At 44.0% G+C, this 26,194-nt stretch overlaps 1 protein-coding gene across 1 annotated transcript; it reads left to right on the forward strand.

Moving 5' to 3' along the window:
* The first annotated feature begins 4,278 nt into the window (after positions 1-4,278).
* On the forward strand, positions 4,279-14,748 carry LOC133626560 (homeobox protein ARX-like). The gene is made up of 5 exons (XM_062006407.1): positions 4,279-4,378; positions 4,451-4,676; positions 4,783-4,828; positions 10,511-10,797; positions 12,043-14,748. The coding sequence occupies exons 1-5, from the start codon at positions 4,279-4,281 to the stop codon at positions 12,266-12,268; spliced, it is 885 nt and encodes a 294-aa protein (XP_061862391.1). The 3' UTR covers positions 12,269-14,748.
* Positions 14,749-26,194: the final 11,446 nt, after the last annotated feature.

A 26,194-nucleotide genomic window follows, 5' to 3' on the forward strand; every position in this document is an offset into this window, starting at 1 on the left:
GGTTCTCCCATGGAACCACAAGCTTCTCCAATGCAAGTCTTCCCCACAGGCCGCAGTTCTGCATGAGCCGCTCAGCATGGGTCCCTTCCATGGGTGCAGCTCCTCAGGAACAGACTGCTCCAGCGTGGGTCCCTCACAGGGTCACAAGTCCCGTTATCCAGCGTGGGCTCCTCTCCACAAGGACAGAGGTCCTGCCAGGAACCTGCTCCAGCACAGGCTCTCCACAGGGTCACAGCCTCCTTCAGGCATACAGCCACTCTGGTGTGGGGTCGTGCCCAGGATGCAGGTGGGTCTCTGCTCCCCCACGGCCTCCATGGCTGCAGGGAAACCTCTGCTTTGGCACCTGGAGCACCTTCTCTTCTCCTCTTTTCCTGACCTTCATGACTGTAGAGTTCACTGCTCTCGGCCCTCTCTCCAGCTGCTGTTGTGTAGCAGTTTTTCCCTCCCTTAAATCTGTTACCCCTGAGGCTCTACCACCATTGCTGATGGGCTGGGCAGTGGCAGGGCAGTCTCAGAGCTGACTGGCATTGGCTCTGTCTTACATGGAAGCAGCTTCTAGCAGCTTCTCAAAGAAGCCACCCCTCTAGCCCCCACACTACCAAAAGCCTGACAAACAAATCCAACACAAGATAAAAGGAAGACTATACTGGAACCTAAAAGTAATGGTTATGATATATTTACCCTTGAAAATTTCCAGGTGTAACATTATTCACTTAATCACAAGATAGGAAGAGTGCTAGAAAACTGCCAGCTGAAGGAACAGGAGTATCCTGGAGTGATATACAAAACCACAAAATAGGGCTGACAATCTCATTCAACCATTTTTTGTCACAAAAACCCTATTCTTGTCTCAGTTTGAAAAGAGGAATCACCAGTATAATGCAGCCATAGGAAGAAAAACAGGTCCCTAATAGCTCTGCTGAGAGCGGTGCAGGGAAAAAAAGCAGCCGGTTTCGGATGGGCTGTTGCTGAACAACTAGCAAGGACATAATGGTGCTTTATCTGCTCTTTGGGTTCTTGGGTTTGGTTTGTCTGGAACACACAAGTACCAAAACTTAGTCACTTTTTGCTCTGGGAGATCTCATTGGAGTTCCTGGGCCTGCTCTCCAAGATTGAGGGGGCTTCTCTTTGGGCAAAGACATGTGTGTGACTATAACCTGGGAAGGAAGCGCATGACAGGGTATCCCACAACCAACAGATTCCTCAATCAGGTTCTGAAAAACCTTCTTGTGGCCAGAAGAAATCAGATGGCTCAAAGTCCTCTTTCCTAGAATTGAAAGAAACTGTGTTATAGACATCTGGCCCATAGTACACATAGAAGTTTTGTTCTTACCATTCTAAGTCCCTAAGCCTTGGAACACAGGTAAGGGCTTCAGTATGTGAAGCAAAAAGCAACTTAAAACACAATTGCAAGTAGAAAAAAACAATGGCAGTGCTCTAAAAGGATAACTATCAGGGAGTTTGTTTGGAGAAAAGTGTCTATAAAGAATTCTTGGAGGCACGTAAGGAAGAACATGCAGGGCCCAAAGGCACAACCACACACACACATAGACCATGTCACTCTCTAAGAGAGCACTCAGCACAGCTAGTACATTTCAGTGTTTTATCCCAGACTTGTGCAGGACTGGCCTATGCCCTCTGCACTGTATGACTGCCAGACCACATCTTAGGATATACCAGGAAATGTTTTCCACTATCTACTGTAGCTGAATTGCATCCCTGCCTCATTGCAGGTGACTGGGCACACTGAAAAAGATGTATCATTTACAAATGCTAAGTTCATCTACTTCAATTTTTTATAATTCCCAAATGTTCATTTCCTACTGTAAAAACTAACACCTTTGAAGCACGAAGTACACCTACCTTCAGCTGTGATTCAGAATGGTTTAGCAATAAACAGCACAGAAGCAAACACAGCAACTGAAGAAATGTCCTGGGATCCAAATTCAGAAACTTTTGCACCAGCAAAAGCACCAGGGATGTGATTCAGACAGGATTTTTCAGCCAATCTGTGGACCAGGGAGTCTTATAGTCACTCCCAAAGGCAAAGGAAATACACCTCTTACAGCACACATATCCTGGTTACTTGTTAGCAGAAGCAAAATTATGGTACAGTCACTTAAAACCATAGGAAATACAGACCTGACTGCATGTGAACATGGAGAAATTAAGGATTTAATTCTATTTAATCTATATTGAAAACCCCTCATATATTTAATGTAAGTTCTTTGTGTCAAACAGTGTTGGGTTCCCTCAGCCCACACCACCCAGGGCATCTCTGCAGCAAGAGGCCTTTATCCACACCAGAGTATGCTGTTTTCTTCCAGTCTGTGAGGTAACATCGTGGCAGATGGAGAAGACTAAAGGTTTTCTCTCTCCATTCTGAGCTGAAGAGGTGCACATACTCAGCCCCCTGCCTCTCCAGAACACTACAGATGGACCTTGTGTTTTCCACACACATCATGAAAATGGAAGATGACTTCCAAATCCCACTCCTCTAAAACAGCACCTGCTGAAAACTACAGCCATCTTTGGGGATGCAAGAGTTCAGTTACATGACCTCTCTGCCTTCCTGTGCTCCCCTCAGGACTTAGTACTACTGTAGGGCTCTTTAACCTTACTTCACCTTTGATAACCTGCCTCTGCAAACAGAAGTAGGGCCTTACAAAACCAAAGAGAGAACAGGCAGTCTGAGCTCTGCAGGGTCAGAATGTGAACAGGACAAAACTACTGGGAAAGGTCAAGAAAACTATGTAAAAAACCACTTTCTGTAAATGTTACCCTTAAATATAGTCATCTCTCATAAAGGCAGCCTACTCTTCCAAGAGCTGGCACCAGTAAGTGCTTTCCCAAAGCTTCTCTTGGAAGGTGCTGCAGGAACAGGTTCATAGAGGTATTGCTTCAGGCCAAACAATTGTTGTAGCGAAAGGAATAAAGCTGAGGGCTGACTCGGTATTAAGTGCCTTGTGGAAGAGCAGTGAGACAGCAAGAAGAAGGTCTGTCAGTAACCAAAGACAGAAGCACCAAAATGCTCACACAGCACCAGTAAGGTATGAAGAGAGGAGGTCAAAAGAAAAAAAATCATTTGTTTGGGGACTCCAACACCAGAAGGAACAGAAAGACTCTTGAGCCAAGCATCTGGTGTGAGACAGGTCATGGACTCGGGAAGCATCTCTGCACTGACAGCCTTTATGTCTTCAGCTAAAACCTAAACCAGCCAGGCTTGATGCAAAGACAGAGAGCCCAGAACTTCATGTTGTTTCGAAGGTTAGTTATAAACACACAGATTTTAAATCTATGTCTCATTTCTAATCTAAATTTGTCTGGCCTCAGCTTTCAAACAGTTTTTTTAATTGGGGGGGCGGGGTTTAAAGCCCTTTTCAAATGCTGCATTCTGTGTAAGACTCCAGAAACTCGTATTTCATCTTCATTCTTGAAAATCTAGATTTCAAGTCATTTTGCCATCTAATTTATGTCAGGCTGTAGCAGTACACCACAACAAGATCCCAGAATGACTGGATGACTGTGTAGGAACTAGTTTTTAGACCTCCTGGTGAGGAATCATTGCTGTAACAGCACCAACAGAATTCTAGCAGGCGTGGAATTAGAGCTCCAGGAAAAAAGGTTCAGTCTTGCATGGTTTCGTGCATTTTCCCTGCACTTGTCGTCACATGGTGCTTTGCAAGATCAGTCTTAAAACGCTGAATTCAACAAGTGTAAGTTCAGCAAAACCAACAGAAAGCCAAACTCTTGTAGCCCTTGTGTGGAAGCGAGCGAGCCTTCCCCTAGCACTCCCGCCGCGAGGGCAGGTGCTGTCCCGCCCCGCTCCCTCCTTCCCGGGAGCAGCGCGGCGCTCAACCCGACACCGGCAGCTCCCGACGAGCCGCCCGAAGCTCTCCCGCGCCCCGGCGGGCACCGGCTGTTCCACACCCGCGCCCTCGGAGGAGGCTTGACAAAAGTTCTCGCGCGTCGGTCGGTCCCTGCGGGGTGAGCCAGCGGCGGGCGGTCTTGACCAAGCGTAGGAGCTGGCCGTAGGATGGCCCGGCCCTGCGGCGGCCTCACGGTGGGGCAACCCCTCCCGGGCGGCTCGCTGCCTGCCCGCCGCGGGGGGAGGCGGCCGCGGCCCCTGCGCGGCGAGGAGGGCCCGGCGCGTCCCACCCCCGGCCTTGACGCCAGCGCGCTAATGAAATGCTAATGCCGGGGCGCGGAGCCGGGCGCTGCCTGCGCCCATAAAACCCGACGCGGCGCGGCGGCCCTGCCCGCCGCCAGCCCGCCGCTATGCAGAGCTCGACCCCCGCCACCCCGCCGGCTCTGCACCTCCTCACCTCCTACTTCATCGACAGCATCCTGGCCCGGGGCCCCGCGGCGGGGCGGCACGGTGAGGGGCGGCGGGGCCGGCGGCGGGTCGCTCCGCGCTGCCCCCGCTAACTCCCGCTTCTCTCCCCCTCAGGCGACGAGCGCGCGGCGCCGCGGCCCGGCCGAGCGCGCGCCCCCACGGAAGAGCCGGCAGCGGGGCGCGGAGGGCCCGCGGCGGCGGCGGGCGGCGAGGCCCCGGCCGCGGCTCCGGCCACGGCCAAGAGGAAGCAGCGGCGGTATCGCACCACCTTCAGCACCTTCCAGCTGGAGGAGCTGGAGCGCGCCTTCCGCAAGTCCCACTACCCCGACGTGTTCACCAGGTAGCGGCCGCCGGCCGGAGCGAGGGGGCGGGCGGGCGGCGGGCCGGGCCGGGCCCGCGGGCGCCGCTCCGGCAGCGCGGCGGCTAACGGTGTGCTGCCCCCGCAGAGAGGAGCTGGCCCTGCGCCTGGACCTGACGGAGGCCCGCGTGCAGGTGAGTGCCGGGGCGCGGCGCGGGGCTGCCGCGGCCGTCGCTGCCGAGGGACCCTCTGCTTACGGACCCCCAGCTGCTGCGGGACCTTTCCGTCGCGGCCGCGGGCTCCCCGGGACCCGACCCTCGAAACCGCCCCCCGAGGGCTGGGAGCGGCTGATGAAAATAACGCGTTGAGCCCCCGTTCCTCAGCCGGGCGAGGACTTAACGGTGATGGGGCAACGCTGGAGGTGGGGGCTGGCGGTGCCGTCCTTCAGTGAGTTGTAAGGGACGGACAAATGGACAGGTTACGTCAGCGACGGGAAAACAAACGGCATCTTAGAAGCTTTCCCAGACGGCACGTTTGGGCTCACATTTGCAGCCGTCCTCGTGGGTCTAGGGGCAGGTACTGAGTTTTGGAATTTCAGAAACAGTATATTAAAAAACTTCAGTTGGTTTACAGCAAAGGAAGGGTTCAGTGGGGCATCCTAAGTTATTTACCTGGGCTTCAGAGAAGCTTACACCCTTTTCTTGCTCTAACTTGGCTCAATAAAACAGTCACACTTCTAAGTGACTGTTTAAAACAAATAAAAGGTTTATTTGACATTCATGTGACAGTCAGGCACCGTCTGGGAGAATTTTATGGCCTAGCTGGGCTGTAATAACTGCAATGCCTGGAGAACTTCAGCGCACAGAGGCAGATACTAATCACCTTGTAGCCTGCAGCTTGCTTAAACTACAAAGGACTCTCGTAGCTTTTCCTGACTCTTAGTATTCACCCTTAACCACACCTCTTAAGAAGAAGTTTCTTTAGATTCATCTCTTGCATAAGCTAGAAATCCTTTTTATACAGAAACATTAGCCTTTTTTAAACAAAAAGTTATTTCAAAAGGGGTGAAGGCTTTCAAAGTATTTTTAAGTTCAAAATGACAACTGTACTAAATTTGGCGTGTGCTGTGTAGTAGATGCTGCCAGTTCCAGCACAGCTCTGGGTACGTGCATACGTGTGACAGAGCGGGAGCCGCTGCAGCTTCATTCCTGTGTACGCCAGATCCTTTTTGTGTATGTTGTCACTGCTTCAGTCACTGCACCTGCGATGGTTCTCACTAGCTAAACGTCTGTAAAGCTGTAAGACTTTCAGCTTTTTGTTTTAATATTCACCATCTTCAGAAAGGGCCTTAGAAGTATCAGTGGTGCTTCGTAACTGACTCATCTCTCTTTTGTGTACTTGGAGGAAATTATGTGCCCTCTTTTCTCCCTATCACCAACAATCAGTAGAACTTCTCACGGAAATACCCTAATATCTCGAAACTACATGTGGTATCTACCAGTGGAAAGGACATGGGTGACAACCTGTTAATTTACCTGTCACTGTCACGTTCACTGCGTGGAGTCCTGGCTTCCTAGTCCATTTGAGCTGTGAAGGAACAGTGCAATGGTAGATGGCAAAAACTCTTGTCCTAATGACTTAGGCTTGAAAAGAATTAGGCTTGATGGAGTCAAAAGGGAACTAATGAGCAAAATAGCAGAGCTCTTGTATCCCCTGTGGATGGAAGGAAGAGCAAAGAGCTGTTCCTTGAACCTGCTTAACTCCTTGTCGCATCTTAACACAAGTCTCCTGGGCATGACCACGCAGTCAACACAAGTTGCTTAGGGTGAACTTCCCAGGCACAATGCCTCTGCTTGTGTGGGTGCTCTTACCCTGCATTAGACAGGGGACGACTTACCCCAGAGGGAAGAGGATGTATAGGAACAGCTACTGTATAGATGGTGATGTACTGGACTTAACAAGCTATCTGAATTTCCAAATCCCTGCCTCATATGTCTATACTCATAGTTGCTCTGTATCATGTGCTATGTGAACTAAGACTTCCATACCTCTCCCATGGTACCTGACTAAACCAGCTGACATGAAAGGAGATAACTTTTAAATTTCCTCAAGTGTAAACCCAGGAAACTGATCCTGCCAAATGCTAACAGACCATTTCTTTGCCTCAATGTGTTTTCAAATTGATGTTGTCCTCTCTGGGGAGAAGCTTCTGTCAACCAGCTGAAATGGGTCCCAGCCACTATGTTGTCCCTCACTCTTGCATTTTGAGTATTACATGAAAATGAATTAAGGAAAAAAAATTGCCCAGGAACATATTTCAGCATCGCTTCAAAGAGATCTCCTTCACTCAACCCCCATTATTTGCTTGTATAGAAGAACAGATATAGCAGCAAGAATCTTTGTATTCTTCTTTACCTTAGGAAAGGAATAGTCTGAGAGTCTGCTAAACCTCTTCATAATCTGAAGGCATGTTGAGATGCTCTTAAATAGCATTTGCATCTGTTGTTGCCATTGCACTTCTCATAATTCAGGAGGAAAATAACTTAAAGGAATTATTTTTTCTTTCGTAATATGATTCAACAATTACTGGGGTGTTTCAGTACCATAAACTGCATCAGTGTTAAAACATAAGCCTACAAATACAACTGATGTTATATTCTCTGATTACGACCCTGTATTCAGCAACAGCAGAAGCACAAGGCAGGTAGTTGTATCTATATGTCTTTTTATCATTAGCTATTACATCAGTAGGATACATTTATAAACAAAATTACAGCAGGAAAACTCTTGAATTTTACAAGATTACCTTCAAAACACCTAAATCTCTTTCATCAGATCTGTGTGATGCTAGTAATTACAAAAATAGTCTGGGTAATATTTAGCATACAATTCAAACTTGGTGGCTTAAAACTCATCTTTGAATATAAAGTAATGATTTTTTTCCAAAGTATTTAGATGTATCTAAAATATCACTGATATTACAGTCATACCATAAAGATCTTGAGACTGCTATAGCAGCTTCTGTTATGTTTAGTTTGGCACATCAAATGTATCTGAAAATAGAGTAAAGACAAGTTAAGCCTTTTATTGGAAGCAAAGGAAAACTGCTGAACAAAAGATTCGAGATGACTAATCTGAATGTTGATGACTCTAATGTATGCACTAAACTGTGAAGGCTGTTTGTCATGGCAGTGCAAGGCATGAGACCTACTTTTGCTCTTTTTATCACTTGTATTGAGGAGTTCGCACCAGTAAGGAACTGAAAGCCACCTGTTTTCTAAGCCTATGCTGGTATTTCCTTCCAGTTTGATAAAGAGAAAATCCAAGACATGACTGAATCAATTTGGTGGAAAACCAAAAACCACCTGTAACATTTAAAAAGTTATTTTGCAGTCAAAGTCAATGTCTGAGCTATCAAATGTATTTGCTTTACAGAGCAGAAGAGCAGGCATCTCATTTTGTGTTAGGCTTCTTTATGAACAACAGGTTGAAGAACAATGCTAAGATTTAGTAAGGAAATGAATACATTTGCAGCATTTCCTTTATCCTTTGAAGGAAAGGCTTTGTCTTTATACCTGCAGTGTAAAAAGGCAGGGAAATGTCTTAGCTCGATTTCATTTTCATAGAAAACTTAACACCTTTGAGTTGATAGTTTTGTCCTGTGAGATCTCAGCAGAGCTCCACTTACAAATATTTGGGATTACTAGTTAACAGTGATTTAACATCATCTGATCCCAATAACTGAGTTAATTTTTCTTACCAGACCCCTGTCTTAAACTGATCCAGACCAACTATTTAGTCCTCAGTGTTGTGCAGGCATAGCCATCTGGTGTTTCACCAATTCAAATATTCCTCTGCAAGCCAGCTGATCATTTAAAGCCTGTGAAAATGAGCAAAGAATGCATCAGAGCACACAAGAATGAAGTACCAACCTTTTTGATGTTCTAGTTTTTCTCCCAAGGCCACCTCCTGCTGCTGGCTGCCTGTACAGTGAGAGAATTCTGTGTTAGGTACAAAACTTGAGGGGTATGGGGTACTTCCTCTGGGAAGGCAGCAACTTCCCTGGGTACAGATAAAGTATGCAATCAAAGGACTAGAGTAGTATTTCTTCAGCTGTGAACCCCACAGAGAGTGCTTTGAAAGAGGAAATTGTTACTGACATACTTAGGAACAGCATCAAACTCGGGAAGGCACGGCTGTGACATGCTACAGCCTCCTGGTTTGGGTGCAGAGGGGCCTTCCTTACACACACACAGTTATTGAAGCACCTGAAGGTAAGTCATTCCTGGAAATGGTTATATTGCATGTCTGAGACTAAAGAAAGCAGAGAAGCTGGGAACCCCTAAAACCTGATGCTACACAACAGAAATTGAAAACTACTCGAAAACATTTCCTGACTGAAATAGAACTGCAGATGCAAAAAGCAGCATCTGTAAAACCTCCAAAGATGTTGTCATAGTACAGATTTCGATAGCATTTTATCATTTCAGAAACACTAAAGGAATAACGGTTTTCAGCATATGCTGAATTCTTTTTGAGATTTGAATTTTTGCAGTTTATTCTTACCCTTTTAGTTTGGCTTGGTGGCTTTGCTGGATTCTTCCTAAGAAGTTGTCAACATTGTGTGACACAAAATCTTCATATTTGAAGTTTACCTTTGTCCTAAATTAGAAGGAAAATTCAGAAACTCATAATTCTGTACTGGAGTTGGTCTTTCCAATGACTCTGGTTCCTCGTGTTGCTACTCTCTACTAAATACTGAATCCTATTTAGTGCATTCAGAACGCACTTGCAAGCAGCTGACTGAATTTCAACAGCAGTTCCAGACCAGACTGCTGAATGAGATTATGGGCCACAGCTGATGCCTTTCTGTTAAATCCAGATCCAGTTCAGAACCCACCTCCAATGGCCTCCAGTGCAGAGGGGGCTGGAAGACCTGAGCAGTTGAGTATGGCTGGACGATGTGTGTTCCACCTCAGCAGTATCCGTTTTTAAATATCCTCGGTTTAGATCCTGTCTCCATTGTTTTAGAGCTGATGCTCTTCACCATCTTGCGACTATCCTGGGTCTGAAAGGTTCTGCTCAGTGAATCCTAAAGAATATCAGTTGTGAAGAGTCAGTTTTCTGGTCTGTAGATTCAACTGACTAAAGTCTTTAAAGATGTTTAATGGGCTAAAATAACGACTAGTCAGGCTCAAAGAGGCAATATACTCAACAGCTTGCTACACAAACCCAACACTAGCTAAAGCCCCTTTAGGAACAGCACGATACTCTCTTCTGATACTTTTTACTAGATTTTCTGGTTGGTTATTGGGTTTTGCTGCAATTCAGTTAAGCACTTTCCTGTAACTATATGCTGTTTGCATTCACGGTAGATAACAAAAGGTGCTCATTTTACTTATGAATCCTCTGTAAAAAAATGTTTGGGCCAGCTATCAAGATAAAAAGCAGGCATCATCTATTTGGACTAGTTATTCTTACAGTCATGATGAAGTTGCTTCCTGAGGTATCTGTACAGAAATAGCAACCTCTTGAATGGCTTTGAAAATTAATTTTAAATGCATAGCTTATGAAAGGAAGAATGTTCATTTTTAATAGTTGATCATGAGTTCTCAGGTGATAGGTTTAGATATTACAATGGCTTTAAAACATATGGGACTACTCAGGACTAGAAAGTATCAAATTTACAATATTTATAACTGATTCATTTCCTAATAAACCCACTGAGGCATTTATGAATGGATCTTTAATATTCAAGAAGTGGTTTGGGGTTTGACAGTAAATATTTTGCCACCTGTATCACTGCATGCAGTAGTAGCTGGTAAGACAAACTGCAGAGTAAGTTCAGCTAATGCCTGTATAATTTCTTATTGAAGGTCTGGTTCCAAAACAGAAGGGCCAAGTGGAGGAAACGTGAAAAAAATGACATTCTGGGGACTGTTCCAGGAATCTCCTTAACGCACCCACTTGGTCTATTTTTGGATGCTCCACTGAGTCCTTCTCCCCTCCTAGATCACACGTGGAGGTCAATGCCTCTTTCAACACTGGCTGTGCCATCCATGTCTCCAGCCTTTAGTCCTTCAGCCTTAGGGCCATTTGGCCTCAGCAGCCTTACCTGGACTTCTCTCTTCAGAAATCCTATTTTAAATCCACATTTTGGAAGGTATAGAATTCATTTTCTTTTCCTAAATCTCAACATTGTTACGAAATGCATTTTGATTAGTTCAGTACTCACATGTTCTCAAGAAATGTGCTCCCAGAGATAACCTTGCTAAAATGGGGTTTGTTCCTCTGTAGGATCACTTGATTAAGAATGGCAGGATTTAGTTGGAAGTCATGCTAGTAAAAACTTAACATGTAATTGCTCTTGGGAGAACAAGTTATATTTACTGAAATGCTGGTCTCATTGAACTCTAGTCTTCACATAGACTGCTGTAATCTAGCTGGCTGCAGCTCCATCCTTCTCTCTGTGTAATCACACACCCTACAGACGTGACTGCAGACATGGCTTGTAAGTGATTTGACAGAACAAAAGCATTAAGACATTTATTCTCAGGCTGCCAGGAGCCTGGCTCTGTATCTTTAGAGAGTGAGAGAGATCTTCCCAATTGTTACATGTCCTACTAAATGCCAGTCCTTTTCCCTTAGTGGGTGACGTGCTCTCAAGACACAGAACAAGCCCCCAGGTAGCCTTTTCTTTCCCCATAGTCAGACACCTGGACCTCCAGCAATTCAGTTCAGCTGAACTCACTGTCTGGGCTTTCTTGCCCAGCAACTGGAAATTTATCAGCAAAATGCTGCTGCTGCTCTAGTGCACCCCATAAAGAAGGAAAAGAGCATGTGTGTGTAGGCACATACTAGGTATGTAGCTATATATATCTATAAGATAACACTCCTTGCTGAAATTGTAACCTGTACCACAGTTCCACCTTAACAGCCAGACAGATGCTGCTTTTCACATGGAATAAACTTGTCTGAACAAATTGGCTGCATAAACAACCACGTAAATTGGTGTTTTTATGAGGAGGTTTATTGCTTTCAGAGAACAGCCTGATCTACAGCATCCAAGGTTTGTTTAGAAAGGATTTAGCATTAGGAGTTAAGCAAATGGGTCACTGTTGGATGTATCTGCATGCCATGTCTGCTCATCTCTCATTTATTTCAGTTAAAAACGGTTGGCTTTTTGTTTCGGGTGGGGGTTTTGGTTTGTTTTTTTTAAGGGCAAGATATTATACTGCAAAGTAAAGCTAAAATACATTCTGGAAAACAAAATGTACATTTGGAAGAAATGGGAAACATTGACATATTCTTTTTCTAGTACTTCGGGTGGGGGAAGCTGCAGCTCAGTAAGTACTTGTTCTCCAAACCAATTCTTAATTTGGATAATATTGACTTCTTTCAAATACAGGTTTCTCAATGCTTTAAATCCTCTCATGACAACAGCTTCAGTACTAATGAAAGCTCCTGGACCCCCGTCAGACCCTGCTCTTACTGCCTTCACTGATCCAGCAGCAGTTGAAAGGAAAACGTCAAGCATTGCAGCACTAAGGCTCAAAGCGAAAGAACATTCAGCACAAATCCCTCAATTAAACCTCATCTCCAGTCTTACAAACACTAACAAAGAACTTTGTTAGGAGCTCTGCCCCAGACTGCAGCCACAGAGGGGAAAGTGAATGCTTTCTCCAATAAGTAGCTCCCGTTAGAGAGACACATTTAAAATAAGAAAGAAAACACACACACACAGAGCTGTAGTTCCTCCACCCTCAGTCACGGACTGAAAGGAAATAACCCTGCTGAAAATCACTTTCCTTCATTACAACATGAAATCAGGTAGTAAATTAGCTTGTATCATTTCTGACACTCCAGAAATAGAAGCAAGAACTCTCTCAACTTTGTCATTTAGGCAAACGTGGATCTGAAGCTTTGCAATCCCCAAACTCACCAGAGGCTAGTCCAAAGGCTCGAAGTTCTTTGTAGGCATATCTTGAGTTTTCTAAGCAATTCTTAACTCACTTCTCAGGAGGAATCCTTACAGGCAGTACTTGAGACGTAAGGATCAGTACACAGTGATTAACTTTGAGACCATGCTTCATGTTGAAGTGCAGATGCCAGTGGAAGTTCGCATTTCAGGCAGACGTAGCAGGAAGGAGACGGGGACTATTTTCAGTTTTGATTCAGAACTAGGTGTAGATATAAGAGTACCTTGTCTGAAACTAAAATAAATGAATGTTTGCTTTATGTTCAGGGTGGCAATGGTTGAATGAAAACAAGTTTAACCTTTGTATATGAAAACTGTAGCCTGTGAAAGTAGGTTATCAGCATGCAGGACATTGTGTGTAGTTCTCTATAGATGTATATGAATATAAGTAGCTCACAGCTGTAGACATGAAGTTGCTGAATACTTTAGCATGATTACTTGCCCATCTTGCCAGACCAGCAAGTTAATAGATTATTTGTACATTTCCAGACATTTCATGCTTTGAGTAGATTCAGAACTTAAGTGAAAACTATATGTGAAGTGTTACATTCTTCCTTGGACTGGTGTCGGAATGAGTGAAGATGGAGGCCTTACTGAGCAGGAGTCTACACTTCATCAGTCCTGGACTCCCTTGCTGGACTCAGACAGGTTATTTTAAGGTTTTTGCTGAGTTTCCCCATCCAGGAACTGGGTCCGAGAACAACTCCCTCATCTATAGGTCTGATGCTTTAGTGTAAAGTGAGGGTATGTGCTATCCTCCTTTTGCAGCTTACTTGCCTACCTCACAGGGCTGTTGTGAGGACTGATTAAATGAACATGACACTGTGCAAATGGCAGAGTTATACAAGTGCCAATTGTTGTTTAGCAATTAGAAAAGACCAACATCTGATTGCACTTTTCCTGCAGCTGTAGTGGTGGCCCAAGCAAGCTCCCCTTCTGTGGGATGATGGGAGAATGTTGAACTTTTCCATCAACAGTGCCTGTTTCCCTCAAGATTATGCTCAAACACATTTGCACTGAAAAGGTTTTGTGTATTCTATAACTTCTTTCTCGAGGTACCTCTGGGACTGCTCTTAAGATAGATGTTTTCCAGACCAATTTGAGTGCAGAGCTCCAGCTACCCAACTGCTGCTTCTGTAGACCCCTCTGGGCTGATACTTAGGTACAAGAGAGAGAAGGCAGGGTGCTGGATCAGACATCAGTTTTCAATTTCCTCAAAATACTAATAGCTTTGACAGCTCGAGTCATAAACCTCCCAGAAGACTTGAAGTATTTCTGTATTCCTCAGCCTCATAGTCAGCGTGGGTAGAAGGTGGTGGGATTTTACTGTTAGGAAAGCAAGCTTTCTACCCAAGTTGCACTAGGCCTGTGCTGTGGGTCAAGCAACAGGAAGCTTGGGAAGTGATGTAACCAGGGCCTCTCACACAAAGTCTGAGTGTGTTTCTTCCAGAGCAGCTATTTGCATCCTCCAGTCCTCTCTCAGGGCCCAGGCTGCCAATTGGCAGCACGACACAGTATCCTCTCAAGTGCTGAGTTTATTCCAAATTAACCTTTTAAGTAGGTTAGTGGCTTGAAAACTGTCATTACCCAACTCACACTCCATTCTGTACAAGCTGCTGTGGCATCTTTCCGTGCTATCAGTGACTGTCTTGCAATGCAAGGAGGTTCTGCAGGAAAGGAGCCTGTCACTGTGTCATTTAAAGTAGCAACAACTGTCCTGCATTTGCCACGAGCTATTCAGGAAAACTCTGCAATAAAACAAAACCTAGATATTTTTGCCAAGTCATATCCCTAGACAAATTCTCCGGAAGCAGCATGTGAAAAATAACTGCTGATGGCTGTTTAAATACATTGCATGCAATAGTAGGCCCCACATAACCAAAATCATCACTTGACCTGGCCACAGAGGTCTCCCTCTGGGGGCTGGGGATCAAATTCACAAGTTCCAGTTCTCTCCACTTCAGCAGTTACATCAGCTTTCACCTACAAACAAAGTTCTTCCAATAGCTTTGTGGACAGAAATCATTTCAGGGATAGCAATTAACACACAGAGGCAACTTCACTCTTTGCACTGTACCTTATGCCAGAGCCAGAGGCTGCTACCTCTACCCTGCACACGCAGCCTCTTTAATGTCATGCTGGGAACTGTAAGGTCGGAGGGCAGGGCTGGCTCCTAAACCCTCACCAGATTGGTGTTGCTCTTTCCTAATTCTCCTTAGAAGAGGGCACCCTTTCTCCAGGACCTCCTTCTCTCCTACTCGAGCCCCACTTGCTTGGTACTGCTTCCCTGTCACTGCAAGCCCTGGCCTCTGCTTATCCTGACATTGTCACGCTGAGGCAGGAACAGTCCCCACTTTGGCGTGTATTTATGCTTTCTGGCTTCAGGCTACTGTGTCCTGTTTCATACTCGACGTAACTGCAAAGGTAAGTACAGCGGCTGTTTTGTCACATTACCAATCAAACAGGAGCTGTCATTCCCGGGCCATTTGGGTGGAAGACAATGTCTGCAGCCATTAGCATTTCCCAGTGGGTGCAGGTAGGGAATACAACTTCCTGGTGTTTCATCTAGCTCTAGTTTGAAATGCAGACAGGTTTTCTTAAAGCCGGTTTTGGTTTTTCTGCTGTAATGAGTCCTTCCAAGACATTTCCATTCTTTGATGTGAATTGAAAAGCCAGCTGTGACAGCTAATGATATTATGAAAATAAATATGCAGGACAACACTTGAAATCAGCTCAGGAATCAGAGTGCATCTGTAACCAAAACACAATAAGTACCTTATAATGAAATGCCACACCAAGGGTGCCTATTTTAAATAAAGAGCCTTAACGGCAAGTTTTTATGGACACAGGATCAAAATTACATTTTAAAAAATGTTGGGGAGCATTTAGTTGAAAACCTTCAGCCTGGTTTCATAGCTACACGGGGACCAACACTCCTGCCACAGACCAAGCAGGCACATTTCCTTTACTACTTTTTTCTCAGGGCAAAGGGGAAAAGAGCCATTCTGAACAGACCAGCCATTTTACAGAGACTTTCTCATACTAAGTGTTGCAGTTATTTCCCAACACTTTATCTTGCTTTAGACACTAAATTTGTTAGTCCTGATTTAGGCAAAGCCTCCACTGATCCAGATTAAGACTGCAGTATTTGACCCTGCACCTCTTCTGAATAAAGAGTTGCAGCCTAATTCTTCTCTGGGAGACACCAAAATAGTTTCCTGGCACAGGCTTCAACCAAAGCAGGCCTGGAGCCCCAGTTATTTCATTGGGTTTGTCTGGTTTTCAAGGGGAAAATGAAGGGGAGAATTCTGTGATTTGAACACACCACCCACCCCTGTTCAATTTCTACAGCCGTTAGCCCACTGTGAAATAAACTCAGTCTCCAAATGAAACCTCTTGATATTGCCATGCTCCATGTCACAACATTTTCAGGGATTCTGTTGGAAGATTCTGCAGCATATCTTCATCACCCCCAAGAAACATTCACAGACACTTCTGTTGGAGTACTCACATTTGCCTAAATTGTCGAATTTGTTCAGTTTGTTCCCTGCTCCAAGTTCAGTTCTGATACCAGGACATTGAGTAAGTTTCCGTATTTTCAGTGACATAATATCATCAGAACCTTGCCTACAAAGAAAGAGTGGTTTTGTTGGGGGGGGGAAGGAGAATAATAGGCCAGGTGTTTGAAGAAAAGACAAAGAAACAAGCACAGTAGGGTGTTCTGACTCACAAATCTGTATTGAGAAAGAAGTATTCATGAAGAAAATTAATTTAAGAAGTATGTAGTTCAGGTTTTGAGCCCATAAGTTCCTTTCAAAAACAGATTAGTGATTAAAAACTTTTTTAGTCTAGCAATCTCTTAAACAATTAGCACAGTAATTGGAAAGGGACTACAAATTCAAATCTAGATGGACATAAAAGAGTTTCCCCATAGAGCTTTGCCTTGGTTTTGTGGGTAACTGGCATGCACCTGCCTTTACCACCAGTGGGGCTGAAATACTGAAGAAGTGCTCTGAATAGGGATACAAATGCCCCAAACAGCAATGCCATACAAATTACTTAATTCATGTAAAGTAGAAGTAATTGTATTGATTATAAATGTGTGAGTGACTCCTTTATTTCAAGTTATGAGATGTAAACCACCAGCTTGCAATGGGGTCCTCACTGCAAATTTGCCAACCATAGGGTGGGATGCTGGGGTTTTTTTTTTCCCCTTGTTCTGAACAATAAATCTAGATGCATTGCCACATGGAAACAGAGAACTGCTGTCTTTAAACCAGGTAAATAAGAGTTCTCTCTAAAAATTCTTCTCGCTTCCAATCAGGTCATAATTTTGCTTTGCTTGTTCACTCTGCAAAAGATGCCTGAATTCAAAGGAAAAGGAAGATACAGGAGAAACATCCTTAAACTTCGGATGATTTTTCTCCAGGACAGAACTTTCTTTTATCTTTTTACTATTATTGAGGTTTTTAACAGCTCTGCCATTAAATGCCACAGATACAACTAGATAAAGCCTAGGCTGCCAAAAGCTAACTAAAAAGAGGAAAGAGAGAGAGGTTGTACATAGTGTATCCTGAGCAATCTAGTTACCAGCAAATGTGTCGGGGCACTGCTATAGTCCTTATATTCACACAGCTCTGCATCTGGATTACAAAGAAGTCAAGCTAGTGAGTTGTGTTAGAGTCTGCACTGATCTACACAAAGCTATCCTATCCCCTGCTCCAGCGTGGACCCTCAGTGCTGCAGCTCCTGCCAGTTAAACCAGTCTGAGGATCCCTCCATGGCTGGAGGGCAGTCTCAGCATGGGGCCTGCAGCACCTCCTGCCTGGCCCTTGGTGTCAGGGCTGTTTCTCACACCCTGTCCCTCAGCCCTCACTCTGGCAGCGCTGTGCCCTTCCCTCCATACACTCTCCCGGAGCCGCCTCGCTGAGGGCTCAGCTGTGGCCTGCGCTGGGGCCGCTGGAACAGGTCAGAACCGCCCACGTCTGGTGCAGGGCGGCCCCTCGGCTCCCTCAGAGGGGCCCTGTGGCCATGCTGCCAGTGCCCAGGCACAGGCCCCCAGCACAGTGATGAGCACACCCAACAAGGGCTATCTCACAAGCTCATCTTTGCACCTACAAAATCCCCATGGCTTGAGAAAAGCCTGACTTCAGGTACAGCTGTTCCTTCTGCCCATACAGATCCCATCTCCTCACTGCCTATATGCCACCTGCGGGCCTGGATGCTGTCCCAGCCATCCTTCCCACTGTGTCCTGCCCCAAGGACAGGGCTGTCCTCGCTGCAGGTGAAGAAGCCACAGCACAAAGCAGTTAACATATTACCTCACATCAGCAGTGAAGAGCCCAGGAGAAGCCAGCTCTCTCAGCTGCTTGCCCTCTCTTTTGCCCTTGGCCACGCTGTTCCGCAGCCCCTAACATTTAGTTTACTAAAACCCATGAGGTTAACCTCCAAGGACTGAAGATGTTCAGTCAAGCAGTACACCAAGGCACAGCTCATGGAAGGAACATATTCTCAATTAACTTCCTTTGCTGGCTGCAGCAACATTTCCTACATTCCATCTGGAGAAGTGCAGTGTGATGGCTGGTGGGAAGTCACTGGGAAGGCTGGATGCAAAGCCACACTGATGGAGTAACAAAACTTTTACATTAAAAATCTATACTGAATGGGGGATTGTTGTTTGTTGTGCTCTTATTGCAGAAAACCTACCTTATCAATAATGACCTGCAGAAAAACTTGGCCAAAATGCCTGATGTGGCTATTACAGATAAAAACTAAGTCTTTGGCATGAGCAGCATAGTGATATTATTGTGAACTAAAGCAGAAGCAGACAAGACAGCTTGAATTACAGTTTCATCTGGTTCAAAAGGGTTGCTAGTAAAATGTGTTTAGGCGATCTGCTAAAGAAAAGAATACATTGCATTTTGTAAGTACCCAGTCACAGCTAGAGATTTTGACAAAAGTTGACTTTCACACGCAATTAAACAAAATAATTTCAGTTTTCTAGTTTCATAGAAGCTGATCCACAGACTGCCCTATCTCCAGGGTTATTTTGTACTGATAAAAAATCATGGGATTAATGTTTGTGAAAGAAGACAAGAAAGGACAGCATTATTATAGCCTTATTTTCTACATATCCCAAAGTGAATATAGGAAAAGTGAAGCAGGCTGCAATGTTAATGTATGAGAAGAGCCTGGAAACACTCTCATCAGTAAGTTATCAGCACATCTAAGTCTCATCTCTGTTAGTGTTCACTCAAACTGAACTAGTAGAGAACTTGCTGACTGCAGGGATAAAGTTTTCAGGTAATGTTTTAGCAATGGTACTGTAACTATTCCCCTTCTTTGCTTAGCTCTGTACAAAGAAGTGAGGAGCTACATTTGGAGGGCTGAGGAACAGATGGGAGAGATTCATACTCAGTTCTCAGCTCCACAGCAGGGTTTCTGCTTTGTGAGTGTAGTGATCTCACTGCCCTGAGCCCAGCCCTAGAGGTAAAACAAATAGTGCAGAGTGGATAGCAAGTGCTAAGGACTGCTGAGACACAAGAGCAGCTCCAAGCTTTATTAGAACACACACAATTTTCTCAATCTTAAAAAGAACTCAGTCTGCACCTCAGTTTTTCATTCCAAGTCCAAGAGAAAGCAGGAAAGAATCTCATTTATTGTTTCCAGTACAGACATGGCCATTCCTAAAAACTCTTACAAAAATTTTATGTTATGAAGGTGCCCTTTCAGGAATGTTACTCTTGAAAACATGGGGAAAAAAAATGGAGGTTAATGCTGCAATCAAATATGAGAAATTATTCACAGCCTCAACACTGAAACAGTCAGCAGTTTTGCTTGTGGAAGAACAGATTAATCAGAGACATGAAAAACAGTGCAGGCCATTCAGACACCTGTACAAATCCCAGTCCTAGATATGCACAGATATATGTACATCTAAGGATATCATACCTGGCAGTGAAAGGAAGCATTCATTATTGTAGCAAATTTAAAACCACCCTCAAAATCCCCACTGTTATGACTCAAAAAGCAGTTATTCACACCCTGCGTTTGACTAAGTGGACTCCACTCACTGGTAAATCCTCCTGGCATCCCCAGTGAAACAGTGCTTTTTATAGGAAGCTCCTATACACTATTAATGAGGAGTAAGGAAGATAAATTTCTAGACTGGAAAATGAGCAAACAAAACTAGAAAACAAGGAAATACCTATCTCCACGCTCACCAGGCATCAAAGGCCTCAGGACCCTGCTGAATAAGTGCTATGGATCACTTTAATCAGAGCTAAACCAGCTCACTCCGGCAGTGAGAAGCACAAGAGAAGATCTAACCACACTGAACAGAGTCTTTGTGGTCCCTCTGACGTGCACTGTGAACAGTACAGGGGTCAGAGATATAATTACTGCCATACTTGTGGTAGCCAGAAAGCTGGGAGCTTTTAACTGACATACTCCCCAAAAATATCTGTTTTCCCTGGAACTGCTCTTGTGCCAGAAGACTAAGACACACTGGACAACTCAGGTCACCCTTCACTTCCAGAGCTTGTCAGCATTAATTTGGGGTTCTATCTGTTATTAATCAGTTACACTATGCCTTGTAAAATGTGCTTTTATAAGTTACTTTTTTAATAACTAGTGCTAAAAGTATAGATGGGGATCGTATTAACAGAAGGTTGTTTCCTCTCTCTTTGAAGTTGAAAAGGTGTTACATACAGGCTTTGAGGTTTGGCAGCTATACATCAAAACAGACAGAAAATATTCTGTTCTCTGCTACTATTTCAATATGGAAAGGTCTCATGCACAATGCAAGAGGTTCACAGCAGGTCCTTCGAAAATACCGTACCTTTAGTCCCTTTGAGTAAACAGGAGACTTCAGAGGGAGAAAAATGAATCCAACAAGCAATCCAAACAGATTTTAAAATAATTTCACGAATGGTTTCCCTTTCAGTAGGAGAAAAAACTCTGGCTACTCTCTAAAACACTCAACTGATAGCTTACTTATTAGACAAAAATTAGTGTCCATTCAACCGTGAAAAAGACAAGCCATTATATGCTATAAGAGAGATCAAACTGACATCAGCTACTGTACATCTTGACACTTACTACATAATCAAAGTAAACTTTGCTATATGTGACTGATCTAATGTACCTGTCAGTTATCAGCATCTCTGCTCAGATGAGTTCGTGTGTCACCTGTATACATGGGGCAAAACAAATAAAGAAATTGCAATGTTATCTCTTCAAGCTGCTCACTCAGTGAGGGGAGAGTGCTTAGTATTCCGTAATGGAGTTAGGAGTAATTTACTGAGAGATAATTTCTTTTGGACCTAAAATGTCCTGCCTCCTGTAGAGCAGACAAATAGAACTATCTAACAGGAAATGGGGCATGATAATACTGCTCTTTAAATAGAACTAACAAAATGGAAATACAATAGGCATTACAAAATATACAGCTAACAGTTAGCAAAACCTTTGATGTTTTTATAGCTATTTACTGCAAGAAATTGTATTAGCTGCTCCAGCCCATTTTAATACAACAAAAGTTTAACTTTTTTTTGTTTTCTTTAAAAAAAAACAAAAAAAAACCCAAACAAAAAAAATCTCTTCAAAGTTAAACCTCTGAAGCAGTGCTCCTGGGTATTGGGGGAAACCGAGTATGGGGAGTGAAAGCCACTTTGCTGATGAAATAACAAAGATTTGGCAATCTGCTCCAACAGTGGTGTACACAAGGGACTACGGTGGTAACAGCACTGATGGTTTAATCATCCAGAACTAACTTTCCCGTAGCTGAACAGAGATGCAGCAGGGTGCAGAGGCTGGAACACTCACCTGGGACTTGAAAGACTAACTCTACTTTTGACTCTGCCCCTGCAGCCCTACATGCCTTAGGCAAGACAGTTCATCCTTTTGTCACACTTTGTCCTGTCTCCAAAGCAGAGTTTCCTCAGGGAGAGGAGCATCTGCTCACCCTGCTGCTTTACAGTGCCATCAGGAGCCTGAGCCTCAGAGCTGCAGGGGTACATCCCCTGACACAAGTAATTTCTGAAGTGATCACCTGGGCCCCCTTTCAACTTCCAAAACACATTTTCCCTGGCAAAACTGGGAGAGGTTGAGTCAGCAGAAACGGTAGAACCGAGATTCAAGGAGACTCAAGGAACCCTTCTCACAGTGGGGTCGCTTCTATATCGTCTCTTCTCTGCAGCTGTGTGAAAAGTCACAGCTTTCAGACAGCAGTAAGCTCTGGCATGGCATTGCAAATCTGATTCATACAGAGATCCAGTTTAGCTCACTTCTGTTACTACCCTTCCTGGCAATTATGCAGGGGATGCAGTCCATACACTACTGCATAGCCAATAAGTGACAAAATCGGGTATTAATGCAGTAGACATCCTTACTGTAAGAGAGGTCTTTTTTTCTTTACTCACCTTCTCTTTAAGCCATCCCTTTAGCAACAGTTCCTGAACTTCAAAAGGAACAAAATAAGTCTGGAGGACTGAGAAATTCACCATGGCTCCTTGCTGAGTGATGCTGTGTTTAGGTTTTTTCCTCTTAAGAACTTGTCAGCTCTCCCCTGCTTTGCCAAACACAACCCATCAGCACTGTATACCTCTGCTCTTTGTCTGCAGCCCCAAAGACAATAACCAAGCTCTTACTGAACAATTAAATTTGTCAAGCTGATGTTTTAGGGTAATTTTACTTTTTTTTCCTGCTTGATATATATAAATTCCTTTCACTGTATTCCCTCTTCAGTGCATTGCTTTGCTAAAAGCATCCTTGTTCTGGCCTCTCTTCTCTCTTTGCTTCTGTCCCAGGCCCGGTGATGCCTCTCTAATCCGAAAAGATACATAACCCAGGAACAAAATTGTTGCTACTGTAGAAAGTGAAATGACTACAGCTTTGTCCTGCAGCCTAGGGTTAAATCGAATCTCCAGCCACCAAGAATGCTGCTTTGTGACAAATTTTTCAAGGCACTCTGTGCTGAGCTTCCTTCCAGACCATCTCTTTTGTCCTGGTTGGTGTGACTTCCCTCTCGGGTAAATTTTTCAGTACAACAAAATATTTGTCAATGCTGAATTCTCTGTGAAGTAAGAGAGGTGGGAGGATTCTCTTCAGTTGAAGGTATTTTAAATATTTCACTTTACAAGTAGCTCTGTGAATATAGGGAAGAAATACATAACTTAAACACAAGGAGTTAGTGACCCAGAAGTGATTAGCATTAGCGGAAAGCTTTCAGACCCTTTTTCATCTTATCGATTCTAAGCAGAATAAATCCCTAAATGATAATAAGGCTCAATTTAAATTACCTACAGCAAGTGCTGCTTTTCAGCTCTCGTCTGACAATCATGCTGTTCAATCAGCCCCATTCTGTATGTACAAAGCAAATTAATGTGTATAAAACAGTCGTAACTCAGGCCAGTTTTCAACAAAAGAATCTTTTATGTAGCACACAACTGCCTTTTATTGCCATGCTTTTAATTGAACCTATAATGCTATGTCCATATTCTACCTAATTATAGCAGAAAATACATTTATCTTTCAAAATACTGGCCTTACCTTTCCCTTTGGAAAGTTTCCAGAAATTTCATCAGGGTGGAGACTGATGTCCTCAGTTAAGCCTAGATTTGTTTAGAAACACTAAAAGGGCATGAGAAGATACTTGTGAGCACATTGCAGCCAAGCAACGTCTCAAGGACGACGACATTAGCACACGGCATCAGGAAGGCCGGTTCCTAGCTCTTTGAAGCCAGTCTGTTGTTAAACATGCCTCTCCAAGGCAAGTCAGAGACTGTGACATTGACAGAGAAGCCCCCAGTTTGTAAGAGTTATTCCTTGAGCAAGTCATTTCTGTTCCAAAGGAGTATTTAGTGTGTCTTACTTTTTTTACTGACATTGCTCCGTTTACCAGAAAACGGACAAGACTCAGAAGCCAGGATACTTTAAAGGGTGAACCCCTGGGACGACAGAAGCAGCAATGGCAGGAAACAAAGAATTAAAGGTGAGCCCTGGCAAATACTGCTGATTCCATCCAAGACATCTGCCCAGTGGAATTATCTTAGTAAGGGCAGGGATGCTGGAGTTGGGGAGGTTACTTGCACTTATCTCTGCCACTTCAACCAGGATGGCTTAAAGACAGCTACTGAAGAATTCTACAGAGATGAAGGAGCAGGACAGAGCACAGACCTTTTATTTCCATTTTGACATTGCCAAGTCCAGATCTTGCTGTGGGTAAGAAAAATCCTGTTGATGACTTCCATCGCCTTTGCACTAAAGCCTCAAGCTAAGACAACAGCACATATTCCTCTTAAAGAACACGCATGCCATGCCATGGTTACCAGCAGCAAAGAGCAAATAAACCCAAGGCTAAAATCAACTACGCGTTGGCATCGATTTTAACATGGGCAGAACTCCACCTCAAGGATGTACATTGACAATTAGTCAGTTTTATGCCAGGCTCTTCTGACAGGTCTGTGCTTCATTGACACTCCACATGCCACTCGGATCTAGCAATCTCCTTTAAACATTCTTCCTATTAACCGGTCACCTCAGACGTAGACCAAGGTAAATGCAGCCTCTCTTACATACACAGAGACCTAAAAATTAGCTTGGAGTACAACACAGAAAGGCAAGTTCTCTAGCAGTAGACAAATACTTCTCCTGATCAACACACACACACAAAGGAAATCTGTTGTGTGATTCAGCTCTGCTTCCTGCAGTATGAGCACACTTGCCTGGCATTCAGATGAGCAGCTGAAGTGTGTGAGGCAGTGCTCCCACTCGGTGCAACACCTCTCCACAGGAGTGACCTTCTCTGCCTCATTCTTCACTTTTTCCTTTCTTGAGAAGTTTGTCAAGCACTGCAATTAGAAGTCTGTGAGTGCTAGTGGAGTTAAAGTAATGGATGTTTAATCTCTCTGGGGAAATATTTAAGAACTGTACTGAGATGTATTTACTGAAGATTTCACTAATTCAAATAAATCAAGTTAAAATTACAACTAGACTGGCTACTGTCAGTTTTCTGAAACCCCCTCCATTCACAAAAAGCAAATAAAAAGGGCAAGTTCATTTGTCCTTTGCTTTTTGACTGGGAGCAGAGCTGACATTGATGTTGTGGTGAAAGACATTAGTATTTAACTACTTGAAGAAATTCACATTACCACAGTGTCCTTTTAAATTGCTGCACTTATGTTCGCCACATAAGTTGCTATTAGCAACTGCAAAAAACTGAAAAAGCCCCTTTTATTACAGTCTTGAACGCAGCAATGGTTTATTGTACTAAATTCTTTGGAGCTTGCTTCACTCAATATTTGATATAAAATTAAAACACTATCCCTGAAAAAGAACTATTTTTTTCCAAGGCATATATATCATTCACTGTAAAAACAGACCTTAAAAACTAATGTAGCTGACAAGTAATCTCCCAGTTTTACATCATGAAGTAAACCAAGTCCTTGTGAGAATATTGACTGGCCCCTTATACTTCACTTTCCAGCTTCTGAGCTAGATAAAAGCACTTTGCTGCAGTCCTCACATCGGAGTGATGTTGGTGTCTCTGAAGCAGGTGATAATTCCTGTTTGCCCCCCAACTCCGGGATTTTTGTTGGTTCTGTTTCCTTGCATATCACTTTCTCAATTTCATACAACCATAAAGATCTGAAGCAGTAGAGTTTAGGTGCTATATACTTAAAGGTGAAGCAAACATTTTATCAAGGACAGATCAAACACTTTAAGATAAGCTGCCATAAAATATTTAAGTGCTTCTCTAAAAATGAGTGAGTCCACCTGAGGCTCCCAAAAAAATTCTTTAATGTCTGCTTTACTAAATAGGAAACGTGCCTAATGTTCAGATTTGGTGGACAAAGCTTTCTAATCAGTTCAACAACGCACTACAGAAATACCAAACCAAATACTTGTACCTGAAAGTCACTCTTGTAGTCAAAAGACTGGCAACATGCCAGTAGGTTCTCATTTTATCATACTCTTTACACAAGAGGATCAAGTTAACAACTGGAATGAAGAAGAAAAGATCCAGTGTGGTATTGCTGTGATATTAAAGAAGGAATCATAGCATGGTTGACATTGAAAGCAACCTCATCATGTAGTCCAACACCCTGCTAAAACAGGTTCCCTTTGACCAGGTAACACAGGAACACATCCACGTGTGTTTGAAAACCTCCAGAGAAAGAGACTCCACACCCTCCCTGGGCAGCCTGTGCCAGGGCTCCCTCACCTCAACAGCAAAGAAGTTTTTCCTTATATTTAAGCAGAACTTCCTGTGTTCCAGCTTATGCCCATTACCCCTTTGTCCTGTCACTGGGCACTACAGAACAAATACTGGCCCCATCCTCTCAACACCTGCCCTTTGGGTATTTATAAGTGTCCCCTCTCAGTCTTCTTCAGGATAAACAGCTTTTCCTCATTAGAAAGATGCTCCAGTCCCCTGATCATCTTGGTAGCCCCGAGCTGGCCTCTCTCCAGTAGTTCCCTGTCCCTTGAGCTGAGGAGCTCGGAACTGGACACAATACTCCAGATGAGGCCTCACCAGGGCAGAGCAGAGAGGGGGAGCAGAACCTCCCTTGACCTGCTG

This window comes from Colius striatus, chromosome 13 (assembly GCF_028858725.1).
Source record: "Colius striatus isolate bColStr4 chromosome 13, bColStr4.1.hap1, whole genome shotgun sequence".
Taxonomy (NCBI): domain Eukaryota; kingdom Metazoa; phylum Chordata; class Aves; order Coliiformes; family Coliidae; genus Colius; species Colius striatus.

Bases quoted from the DNA above. Each gene is read 5' to 3' on its own strand.
- LOC133626560 (XM_062006407.1), top strand. From the start codon at position 4,279: ATGCAGAGCTCGACCCCCGCCACCCCGCCGGCTCTGCACCTCCTCACC. The intron at 4,677-4,782 runs GTAGCGGCCGCC...CTGCCCCCGCAG, and splicing joins TACCCCGACGTGTTCACCAG to AGAGGAGCTGGCCCTGCGCC. The intron at 10,798-12,042 runs GTATAGAATTCA...TTTCAAATACAG, and splicing joins TTAAATCCACATTTTGGAAG to GTTTCTCAATGCTTTAAATC.